The sequence below is a fragment of the Corvus hawaiiensis genome, chromosome 17 (genome assembly GCF_020740725.1).
Source record: "Corvus hawaiiensis isolate bCorHaw1 chromosome 17, bCorHaw1.pri.cur, whole genome shotgun sequence".
Taxonomy (NCBI): domain Eukaryota; kingdom Metazoa; phylum Chordata; class Aves; order Passeriformes; family Corvidae; genus Corvus; species Corvus hawaiiensis.
This window is the reverse complement of record NC_063229.1, coordinates 8,067,333-8,080,211: the sequence shown is the minus strand read 5'-3', so window position 1 is coordinate 8,080,211 and position 12,879 is coordinate 8,067,333. Positions and strand designations below refer to the sequence as shown.

Here is a 12,879-nt window from a genome sequence, read left to right as displayed (position 1 = left end):
CTTACCTTGCAAGTTGTTGGGAAGTGTTTCCTTTTCTTTACCTCCCAAAGTCCTACAGTGAAGAAGCACCTAACAGTGTCTTTTTCTACTTGTGTAAAACTGAAATGTGGCAGGAGTTCATCAGAATTTACACAACCATGGCTGACCTCTGTTATTTATTACATTAAGCAACTGGATTGGGTTAATTACATTGGTTTAAATTTCTGGAATGTAAACAGGGCTTTAGCGGTTGATGGCAATTGCATCATGTTTCAAAATTCTGGCAGAAAATTAAAATTCCTCAAAGCTGAGTGTAAGTTCTAACAGATTTATCCATGATTTTATTAAGTTTTTAAGATAAATACCCTTGCTGAAATATTACAGGTAATGGATTTGAAAAATCAGAAGTCTTTTAACAACCATTCAGGATAATAAATTTGACTGGGAGGCTTCACAGTGCTGGAATTCATCTAAATTATTAATTGAAACCTGTTCTATCAAATGGGAGAAGTTAGTATTGCTACATTTGCTTGCAGATTTCTTCATTGATTACACTCCATGCCGTTTAAAGTACAGGCATTCAGAGATTTTGAGGAGGAAAGAGAGACACAATAGTCTAGGTGGTTTTGGTCTTCTTCCTTCTAAAGGCATAGATACCCATTTCTGGGGGGTAATGACATCTTAAGCAATCTTCAGTCACTTTTTTTCTTGTACCTTCTCTCACACTGCCTTCTTAAAGCTGTTTCTTAAATCCATCAAATTAATTCATCATGAAACTGTTTTCAATAAATTTTTGTTCTTCTGTTACATTTTATTGAATTTGATTCCTTGATTTGGTTCACCAAATGTTGGCAGAACTGTTTGTGCCATAATAAAAGGCATGGCATGGCATTGGGAATTAACGTTAACAGAAGTAGCCTTGGGCTGGTTCTGTTTAAGTGACACTTCCGAGTGTCTGACTTACATGGAGCAATTAATTGTGTTTCTAGTTGGAAACGTTATTCAGAATTTTGCATATTTGACCCACTTGCATTGAGATATCAAAAACCTACTTAGGTCGCAGAAAACCCATTGGTGTAACTAAGTCTCAGTTTACTGATATTTCCTAGGAGGCTAAAATAATGCTTTCACTGAAAAAATACATTGATGTTTCTGGCTCCTGGAAAACCAAAATGACTGCTAATCTTACTATCTTTATCACAAATCATACTGAAAAGCTTTTTTAATTACTTTTTTTTGTTGTTACTGTCTTTCTTAGTTTCCCTCTTCTCACTTTCTGAAAATTCCCGGAACAGAAAAGTTTTTTTCTCCAAGCAGTAAACAGCTCATTTTTCATAGAATTTATATCTACAGTTTAAGAAAATTAGGTACAGAATAGGAATAAATAATACTCCTTATGAAAGTAAACTTGATATAGTTAAATTTTTTTTTTAATTGTCTGCATTTTGTTTTGAAATGCTAAACTTTTCTTCCCATCCACGCAAACTCAAAGAAGGATAGTTCTTCACTCACAGCAAAAGATTTTGTCCTGAGATTTCCACACTTTTTGGGAAGGCTCTTGTTTTATTTGCCTAACTTTTTTGTGAGGTTGAATTTGAAAATGATGGTCTCTTGTAATTCTGATTTACTCAGGCTTTTCTCATTTGCCTTGCTATCCGTTGCATTGAGGATGGAAGGCTAAGGCAACATATCCTGGTCTAAGTCAGCCCTGCCACACCAGCATCCCTCCTTCACGCCAGCCACATTTGCATCCTTTTCCCTTACACTGGCACTTTCAACTCTGGGACTTGCTACTCTGCTGATTTAACTGAAATTAAATTTTGAGGTTTTTGTTGATTTAAGCCGTATCAGTTTTCCAAACTGTCTTGCTTCCTGGGTGAATAAACCACAGTGCTAGAGAAAGAAAAAAGGAACAAACTTTATTTGCGCAAGGGTGCTGTGAAGCCTTGACTTAGGTGTGGATTTCAGCTCCCATTAAGGCTTTATTGATAGAGAAAATAATCTAAATATAGGAGATGGCTAGAAATACATGTGTAGACATGATTTCATTGTTGTTTTAGTCTGGAATTGCTTTGATTGTGTTTAGCTGAAGTTTTTAAACTAAAAAAACAACAAAATTTATTTTGAAAGGAAGAAGGCCATAAGGAGGTGTCACTGGCAATCTTTGGCACTGAGCAGTTTATGCTGTGTTCTTACAGTAAGGCATGTTGATGTTGCTTGTTTTCAAGAAGAAAAGCAAGGAAAACAACATCCTACTTTTACAGGTTTTCTGAGTTGGCACCTGCTTCTATTGAGAAAAGTGAGACTTCTCAGTTGTCAGGAATCACTGCTATGGAGTGTTTACAGAGCAGCACTTTGCAATACACAGAGTATAAAAATATTTGGTTGTGGTCTGTACTCCATATGCTGCAGCAAGATAAGATCCCTGATATAAATAATATACTTTTGTTTGTTTTTATATATTTTTTAAGCTAAACTGTAGTAAGTCATTGCTGTAGTTGTCTGCTTACAAAGTGCATTGCCATCACATAAAATTGGACTTACAAAATAGTCATAAAGTGTGAAATGAAATTGCTTTAGGGTTTAAGTATGCCTTAGTCTGTCCCCTGGGAGCAATGGTTACTAATCCTTTAGTCATGTGATGGCATACAGAAGCAAAGATTTAAGCTTCAGGTGAAACTCAGGTTAGCTTGTTGTTCCCCAGTGAATGGTTTGCAAGAGCACTCAGAGGTGCTTATTGTCAACCTTGACAACATCACAGACCAATTAATACTACCCTAGTGATGTAAAACCAGGTAACTTTTAATGAGAGTTAAAAAAGTTATTTCAAGTGTCCATTTTTTCACTTGAGCTGGAAGCACATTTTTTAAATGGCGCTAAGAAAGCAAAATCACACAAACCCCCAAGAAATAAGTAAACTAAAGTCGCTTGGCAAAATTAATATTTTTCGTACAATTGATTTATCAATGAGAAGTTTGGTTCAGGTTGATGTGCTCAGTGTGTGATGGGAGTTCAGTAGGAGCAGGGGGATTGCAGGATCCCATGCTAAATGGTGACCAGCTGGCGTGGTGAGATGCTTCCTAAGGTGAGACCATTCTTGCTCACGAAACACTTTTTGAAAAACATTTGCTTATCACAGAAGAGATCACAGAAATTTTGGCTGTTCCCTTTTGAAGCAGAAACTTGAGTCCACCTCTTAAGTAACTGTTCTAGTCACCAAGTTATTCAGAGCTTAAATTTGGTCTCTTTTGTTCTTTCCCCCCAGATTTGTTTCACTTTTTTCAAATAACACTACACTGGGGAAATGATTCAAAATTAAAAATTAACTGTCCTTCTGACAGGCTGTTTCAACAGGGATCAGTTTCTTGATCTGGTTCACAGTTCAGCTACAGGAACTCTGCTCACACAGCTGGGAGAGCCAGGGAGGGAGAAGCAGCAGTTTGTGCTAAACAGGGTATTCCCATTGAAAGAAATTCGCACAAAATGCAATTTTTATTATAATTAGAATTGGAAGCTATAGCTCAAACAGTTTAAGTAGGTGCTACCATTCTTTTGTTACTTCAACTGAATTAAAAGATTGTTCATATTATTAGGTCCCTCACAGACTGGCAAATTGGCAGCATACCAAGGTAAAGACACTGGCCTATTCCACAAGCACAGCTAAATCTGAAAGAATATGCCTGTGCATTGCTGTTTTCCTGTCTATTCCTTAATTTTTCCAGTTACATCCTACATTCCCTCAAGAAAACCTCTGTGCATTTGAATAACTTGCCAGTTAAAAAAAAAAAAAGGAAGTGTATTTCAGGTCAGTTTTTGTATGTTGTCTATGAGTCACCACTAGTTGATTTGAAAATCCCCAGTACACTCAGGCTTCTTGAACCAAGGAGGAAAATTACATCACTTTAAGTAGTTTTTGAAATTACTTAACCAAACATACATGTTTGTGTGACCATTTCATAAGATTGGTATTGAATCAGCACCTTTTCTGCTGAATTGTAGCTTGGATTTGGCTGTGACTGAATAGTCATTCAGTTCTGATTTAATTAATAACAGTTTAATCCTTTTCCTGACCCCAAATCAGTTTAGGAAAGGAACAACATTTAAAAGTGAAAAGCATCCCATTATGGAACTTTGCAGCTGATTTTCATACTTAGAGCTGAGAATTAATGTGCAGTGTCACAATCAGCTTCTTTGTAAACCCTACAGTCTGAGTCTGAAGAGCTGAAAGGAAACTGATGTGCTCCACTGGTGGCAGTTTTGTGCCTGGAAGTAAGAAATGAAAGCCAAAGGGCAGAAAATTCTACTGTCCATTTACCCTCCTGGTTTAAGGTGTGCCTGCATAGGGACAATCTAGAAATAAAAGCCTAAGTCTCTTCAGGGAGTTATGGGGATGGCTTTATTTGCTGGTGAGAAACTTGGCCTAGAGATCCCGTTGAGGATATTGTTTGCAAATTATAATAAAGAAACAAAGACTTAATGTGATGATGGGAAGATGAGAAAAGACATGGTGTGGTGCTGTTTTTTGTGGATCTCACTGAATGCAAACAGTTCCCATGCTGAATAAGCTCCATTTTACAGTCATGAAAAAAATAGCATTGGTTTTAGGTTTGATCATTTTTTTTAGTTGTGGGCTTTGGTTTAGCTGACACTGATGCTGCAGTTTCTTCCAGGATAGCTGGATTAGCACAGCTCTCTTGGGATATATGAAGCATATCCCAACCCAAGGAGTTCTTCTGCCACCTTCTGTGCATAATCAGCTGAACTGACAAACCCTCTGAGTCTCCTGTCAGCACACTTGTACTGTGTTGGCATTTTATTGTCATAATTGCTTAAGGAGGGGAGGAAGCAGACACTATTTTTCACACACATAGGTGGCACAGCAGTTCTTTGTATTGTCATCAATCTAAATTTGGGGCTAAATGGAGCAGGAGGCAGATTTGCTTGAATCCAAACAGAGCAAGTAACAATAATGGCCTCAGACACATTGTATTGATTGATTCCAGTCAAGGCATGTCAGCAGATAACTGGTGCTAAATGCTGCCCATAGGTGTAAAAGGGGAGGGGTTTGTGGGAAGGGAAAGAAGTCACATGTCTTAGTGTCAAAGCTCAAAACGTAAGATTTGTTTATTTAAACCAGCTTTACTACCTTTCACCAAAATTTTATAACTTATGTCAACAGAAGAGTTTTTCAGAGAGCTGACACCTTATGTCTGCTGGGCAGCACTGCTGAAGTTGCTGTGCCTACAGAACTAGTGGGAGACACTTCTAGAATTGTTGAAATTCCAGATGTTGTTAGCCTGGTGTAGCTATTCTAGATTAGTAAAATGCAGGATGGGCAAACGCTCCTACATTTGTTGTCTCTCTTTCAGTTATATGTCCTTCCATCGATATTTTCATGTGGTTTTCGTATTTATTTAAAGTTTCCCTAAATGTTATCTTGACACATGTTAACCAAGCTTTTGGTCAATCAGAAGTCACCATATAGCACCATATTTTCCATTGATTTGTGTAGAAAGTAGCCAAAACCACTGGGTTGGTTTTTTTTTTTTGGGGGGGGGGGGGGTGGTTCAGTTGTTTCTCTTGTGATATTGTTGAATACTGATCCCTGTGGTTCTAGCTATAGTTTTGTTTTGTTGCATGGATTAAAAGCTTAAGGAAAAATTAAACTTGTTGACCCAACTCTAATGAAATTTCACTTGTATTTTGTCAGAATCATATCAGTGTTCTTTGATTGCCCTTTACAGCTGATTGTGTACTTGTTTCTTTTGAAAAATATCAGTAAGTTCTTTTTAATTGAGCTGAACATTTCATATTCATTAGGGATCACTGAAATTTTGTTCTGAGAGAATGAAGTTGCAAATGCTCTTATTTTAAAAAGATGAAATAAAAATCTTTGAAGAGTGTGAGTGACAAACCATAACCTTGTTGGAATGTTTTTCATCAATTAGCAGTCTTTAACCATGTTGCTTGTTTCTGTTACAGATCCTGGCTCTGCTGAACGCACAGCACAAAAACGGAAATTTCCCAGTCCCCCACATTCCTCCAATGGCCACTCACCTCAAGATGCATCAACAAGTCCTATAAAAAAGAAAAAGAAACCTGGTCTATTGAACAGTAATAATAAAGAGCAGGTAAGAGAAGTCATGGTTTTATTGTGCTGGAATATGAAACAGTAGAGGATGTAGAGACAGCTGATCAGGAGCTCAGTCTTCTTTAAAGAAGCTCCATTTTTGTACTCTTAAGGAATGGATATTAATTTTTGAATGCAGTGGGGGTAGGAGTTGGTATTATAATTTCAATTTGAATGCTCTTTGATTATTGTTTTACATCTGTTGAAAAAGACCACCTGTGTCCTGTTTAGTGACTTCATAAAGGTAATAAGATGTGTAACAAATAAATGCAATTTGGAACAGAATTACTATGAATAATTACAGTAATGAATAATGACAATAATAAAACCAACAATAGCTGGTTTTTAAAATTAAAACCATTAACAGGAAATGTTCAGTAGTGTGATACCCTAGATTAGAAAGATCTCATAATGTCAGTGGAAGTTCCTCATCTGCTTGCAGTCCTTTCCTACTGTCCATTAGTCAGCTCCATCCTTGGTACTCTGTGGATTTCCTCCCCTTCCTTAAAATTTCCAGGCAATGTACACTCCTACCAAACTAGTAAAATCAAAAGGTCACACTGACTTCTCTGTCTTTATGCTTGTAACCTTATTTTTACTGTCTTCTGAATGCTGAATTGATAGCATGTTGTCCTTCTTAGAAGAACTTGACTCCACAAGAGTTTGACCTTTTCGGATTCATTGTATGATGCACATGAAAAAATTACATGAATTGTATTAAATAGCAAATGCTGTAAAGCATCTGCATCATCTTGGAGGAGATTACATGAAAGCAGTCTTCAGCTTTACTGAAATTACTTCACACCTGATGTACTGATGACATGTCTGTGTATTTTTCCAAGTGCTTTTTTGTGTCATGGGGTTTTTTGCCAGTATTATATAAACACAGGATTAAGTTCTGAGTGTTCAAAGCTCTTTCTCCTCGCATAAGAGTATCTACATTATCCTGGTACAATTGCACTGGTAAAGAGAGAAAATTAAATTCCCACTCACTGCAGTTGTCCTGGAACAAAGGCTGTGAATAAATCAGGTCTTAAAACCCAGTGTCAATTGTATTTTATTTCAGGATAATCAGGAGGTGCAACTGTATCATGTGGAGGTGCCCTGGGGTCAGTTTGGCTTTTGCTGAGCTTCACTGCAGCTTGGGTTTATTCCTTTATATCTTGGACATTTTCTGGGCAGATGTTGCCCCACTGAAGTCTGAGCTTGTAACTCTTCAGTGCAGAGATAATTTTGCAAACAGTGGAATTGAATCCTTGGGTATTAATTTCCACTTTTTCTTCCTGCATTTAAAAATATATGTGAAAACACAGTTGCAGTTGTTGAACTTGATAAATTCCCCTTGGTAAATACTTTTCTGTTTTCCAGGTGTCTCAGACCTGAAATGTACAGGATAGAATAAAGTTGTGTATCTAATGAAGAAAACCTATCAGACTTGCTTATTTTGCTGTGTTTATTACAAGTTAGCAAGAAAATATAATCTATTTAGTTCTGTTTAGCTTTTACAAGTTGCTTTTCATTTAATGTTGTCTTGCATGTCAAATTTGAAGTGGGCATGCCTGAAGATTGTTGTGTCTAAATAGGTTCAAACTCTGCTCTATGTGGTAGTGGGAGTTAATTTAAAGATTATTTTAGTGCTGCGTAGATGTGAGCTGAACATACAGGTTCTAGTTTTGTTTGAAGTATGATGTAGCTGATAGCTGTGGTTCTGATTGACTGATAAATCTGTTTTGAGGTATGACAACCTCCCTGGAAACGTCTAACTTAATATTCTACATTACAAAATGCTTTATAATACATGAACATTTCAAGATAACATTGCTAAAATTATAGTTGCATGAAGCTTTGTATTACATATTGTGGGTGCAGTAACAGATCTTCAGAATTGTGCCATCAGGTATTTAAAGTGCTGAAAATCAAGCAAAGAATTAAAGAATTGTAGAACTAAGGTGAAAAATCAGAAACTTCTGACAGTTGGTCAGTTATAATGTAATTGAAGTAGTCAGCTTGTTTTACTACTAGTTTCAATATTAATTTAAACTGAATATAAATAGTGATCTTTTTCTCCCCAAAACAGCACTCTAATACTGTTTGTTTTCTTCAGTTTTCTGTGTCATTCTACAGGTCTTAATAACTTCATTAAAGCCTTTAAAACAGCTACCATCTAGTTGAGCTTGAACTTAATAACTGTTAAAATTTTAACTCCTAAAGCATATTACTCTGTCTAGGACAAATGAAACGGTCCCTTGATGCAGTTGAATCATTCATTTTCAGTCTTTTAGTTTTGTTCTTTGGGTTTCTCTTGAGTCTGTGAACCCTTTTTTGTTTTGTTTTTTAAGCTTGGCTTAGGCAAAATAAAGTGATAGATGTCTAAATGATAGAAATATCCTTGAACAGAAAACTTAATTCATCTCATGTTCCAGCAAAAATTGACTTCTCTTCAGTTTGGATGTTATGATTTCTGTGGAAGTTTCACAGGTTTTGTTTGTATTAAAGCAGAATCTTTGAGTCTTAGAAAGTTAGTGTGGATATACTACTTACATCCACTTCAAAGTCAGAATATGTATTAAATTCCTCTGGTAATTTCCTTTATCTGCAGTGGAGGAAATGCCCCATAGCTGCATTTCCAAGTATAAAAGATTGAGATGTTGGTCTCACAGCTGTGGTGCATTTAGCTGCAAACAAAACATGTTTCTACACTGGAAATTGCAGCTTTCCCTTCCTCACTCTGGTTTCTTTGTTTGAATGCTTGTTGTAGGGATTCATTTGAAATGGAGTTAAACCCTTATGCTGTCCCACTTATTCCGTAAGATCCCATAGGAGCATCCTTCTGAAATTCTTGTCATGTGATTAAATGTGTGTATATAGAAAGCACAGAAGTAACACTTTGCCCATTTCTGTGGTGGGAACAAAGTCTTTTTGGGCTTTATCATCTGTAGAATAGAAAATGAAAACCACCAAAACTGGCGCAAAATCATGCAAAATTTTATGTGGCAGAATGTTTATGGATAACATCCTTTCTTTGCCTAAAATATTGTATAGTGTTAGATAATCTGGGGTTTTTTTTGAGATACAGCATCTTCAGGTGGGTTGTTGCTTCTACCTTGAAGATCCCTAATTCCTGCAAATAATTAGACCTCCTCCTTTGTAACTTTAGGTATCTGGAAATACCATGGTTCAAAGTGGCATGATGGTGCTTTCTGGGGACATTATTTATGCCCCATGTGACTGATTTTGTTCAGGATGCTTCAAAGGTACAGAACACGCGTATGGTTGCCCTGTTCTGTGAATCACACGGGTGTGTGACAGCTCCAGGGTCTCGGAAGTTGCAGATTTGTAAGTGGTGTAGGGCACCATTTACAAAATGAAAAATGACCTGAGAATCAAACAGACTGGTTCTTCAGACTACAAGTGTTTGCATAATTACAAGTGAAGTCACGAGCAGGTGGTTTTACATCCAACAAAAAAGTCACATTAAATGAGCTGTCTAAAATCTCAAGGCTGTTTCCCTCCTCAGCAAACCACCCCTCTGATGAATACCAAACAGAGAGTTTGAGTTCCCTTGTCATTAATAAATAGAAAGTAGTTTTCCAATAAATGTTAGCAGCTCTTCAAAGCTGATAAAACAAACTTCAGGTATCTGTGGACCCACTTAAGCCATCCCAGGCTCTTCACTTTTTGTGTTTTGATATCAGCTGTGTCATCTTTGAGCTGTCAGGCTCAAGGGGAAGACCAGTTCATGCAGGTTACAAAGCTGACACTGTTTTCTAGTGCAGGCAAATCAGTGGAGATGTGAGTCTTAAATTCTGATACACATTTAGGTGGTGAACGAAATCTCTCCTGTAGCGGAGGTGGCTGCTCAGGATGTGAATTTGCTCCTTTGTCATCCTTCTCTACAGTTTGCCTTATTAATCAAAATCAGCATTGGCTTGCTTCGTGGTACAAAGCTATAAACTGCTGCAAACTAGCACAGATTTGCATGGTGTTCAACTCCTTGTTTCAGGACTAACTTCTTCAGTTGGCCCAGGTTTAGCCACCACTAAATATCTTGGTATTTAGCTTGCACGGCCCCATGAAATTCTGAGTTTAGAGGGCCTAATAGCTTCTATAGCAATACTTCTTTCTTGAAGCTGAAAGTGTCTGCTGGCTTTTGTTGGATTGCATGTCTTGCACTCAATGCCCTCACTTGCCACAAAAAATTTATTTCTGGTCTTGAGTGCAAAGTGTCATTTGACATCTGAATAAGCAGTAAACTTCTTTATGAATGATTTTGTGCAATGACTAAGATACTGTGCTTGCATAAATGTTAATCAAACTCTGTAAATTGCTGTTTGCTTATATATTATGAATATTATGATTTGAAAAAATGCAAATTTGTTTTGAAACCAAACCTGTTTTTCTTGCCTACATTTCAGTCAGAACTAAGACATGGTCCGTTTTACTATATGAAGCAGCCACTCACCACAGACCCTGTTGATGTTGTACCACAGGATGGACGGAATGATTTCTATTGCTGGGTTTGTCATCGGGAAGGCCAAGTCCTCTGCTGTGAACTCTGTCCTCGGGTTTATCATGCTAAGTGTCTGAAACTGACAGCCGAACCAGAGGGGGATTGGTTTTGCCCAGAATGTGAGGTTAGTTGGATACAAGGAGTGGATTTCCTTCTTGGGTTTGAGATTTAAGCAGCTTTTCCTGTGTTCTGAAATGTTTCTGGTTTATTCCTACGTTGCCTCTTGGTCAAGGTACCAGAAAAATTTGTACAGAAGAAGAGGCATCCATGGTTCTGCTTTATCACTTTTTCTCTGCGTCACCTGGGTTGTGTTTGCGTTCTTACCACGAGTCTCCAACTTCCTTTATGTCTCCAGCTGTAGAGAAGCACCATTTCAAAGAGTGATCTCTTCATCAGGCACCAGTAATTCTGAAATCTTTCTGTAGTTTTCACTAGCTTAACTTGTGCTTCTTCTGGTGGCCTGATCAGCTTTTCAGCAGTGCGGAAAAAAATGCACTGTAGGGTCTACATAAACAAGTGGGTATTTTGTTACTCTTTTTTTCTGTGGAGTGAGGAAGAATTTAATCATTCCTCTCCGGTGATTTCTGGGGAGAGAATACTTAGCATCCAAGTATCTGTAATGAAGGCAAATTGGTTTATGGCATGTTTTTCTCTTATCAGTTATTGTATTAGAGCCCAGGTGACTTTCTCACTCTCACATTGCTCTGAGCCCACATTGTATATGGGAATTTTATGTATTCACATATTCACTTTGAGTGATCTTGAAGATGCTGGATAATTTTTTTGTTTTTTCTTTTTTTCTTCTTTTTTGATAACATACCCAGACCAAAACCCAGGTAAAACAGGCATCTGAAGTACTTACACTGCATTATCAGAAATGTTTTGTTTCTTATAAAACAGCTATTATCTTTCATTTGAATGCTAGAATGTTTCAGTGGAGAAGGATTTATCTAGAAATGTTTGCTGACAAAGTATTTTTTTAATCTGAACTTTTAGAAAATCACAGTTGCAGAATGCATAGAAACACAGAGTAAAGCAATGACAATGCTCACCATCGAACAGCTATCATATCTACTGAAGTTTGCACTACAGAAAATGAAACAGCCAGGGGTAAGGAAATTTTTGTGGGTTTTTTTTTAAATACTTGGATCATGTGTTTGTCATAATCCTGGGGCTTGCTTCCTTCCTTTAGTGGATGATGAATGTAGTTTAGTTTATCAGATTGTCTGTGACAGCTTCTGTTCTATCTGCCACCTGTCTAGCACAGACAGATTAGTTTAGGTTGTACAGACTATTTTGGACTGCATTTAAAATGTAGTTTCATCATGTAACTTCTGGATGTATTTTCAGTAGGTGTAATGAAAGTACAATGCGGTTTTCCAGTGAAACGTGGTGGTTTCTTACTCTCTGCAAGTGGACAATGCTGTCTCGGAGATAGAAGGGGAATGGGGAGACACGATCTCTTCCCAATATATTTATATGGACAGGAGCCCTAGGCATTGACACTGTTACATTATTGATTATATGTGTTGAAAATGTAGCTGCTATCTGTTACTAGAAATTGTTCTTACCACAGAAGTTGGTTGTATCACATACTTTTAAAATGCTGAGGGTATTTTCTTAAGTGTGGCTAAAAACTGTGTCATTGTGTACTGTAAAACACAACAGTACCTTTTACAAATACCCCAGTTTTTGCAATTTCTGCAATTCATCACATCCAGCATGTGAAAAATCAGTTAAATGAGACAGTAAAACACAACAGTACCTTTTACAAATACCCCAGTTTTTGCAATTTCTGCAATTCATCACATCCAGCATGTGAAAAATCAGTTAAATGAGACTTTTTAATTCCTATTGTTCTGCTAATAATTTATTACCTTGCAACGTTTTATAATTACCTTTGAAGAATTTTGTCAGATAACACAGCAGGAAGTAGTATTAGAAAATGAGTGAGTATTGTGTCATTGATGAAACTGTTCAGTATTAGTAACCAGCGTGGTTATTATTTCCCCTAACAGACAGAGCCATTTCAAAAGCCAGTTTCACTGGATCAACACCCAGATTATGCAGAATATATCTTTCATCCAATGGACCTTTGTACATTAGAGAAGGTTTGTATGAAGCTAACAGAGGAAGGTTCCTTGAGTTTGATTGCTGTCTGTAACATTTCTAAAATGTTTGATGGCAGTGGGAGAGAAGTTGCTTAACATTATTTTGATGGGTGGGGTGGTTTCTTGGTTATTATAAAAGTCAGTTCATT

The 12,879-nt window shown here is 37.1% G+C and overlaps 1 protein-coding gene across 7 annotated transcripts in view; it reads left to right on the top strand.

Annotated features, from left to right (window-relative positions):
- The window catches only part of ZMYND8 (zinc finger MYND-type containing 8), a 49,906-nt gene that overhangs the window by 14,878 nt on the left and 22,149 nt on the right, over positions 1 to 12,879 (top strand). For 6 of the 7 annotated variants that reach the window (XM_048322284.1, XM_048322290.1, XM_048322289.1 and 3 more), the window contains exons 3-6: positions 5,962 to 6,110; positions 10,525 to 10,743; positions 11,616 to 11,729; positions 12,638 to 12,730. In XM_048322284.1, coding sequence (XP_048178241.1) covers positions 5,962 to 6,110; positions 10,525 to 10,743; positions 11,616 to 11,729; positions 12,638 to 12,730 — 575 coding nt within the window. The remainder of the gene's footprint in view (positions 1 to 5,961; positions 6,111 to 10,524; positions 10,744 to 11,615; positions 11,730 to 12,637; positions 12,731 to 12,879) is intronic. The other variant, XM_048322288.1, reaches the window with a different exon arrangement.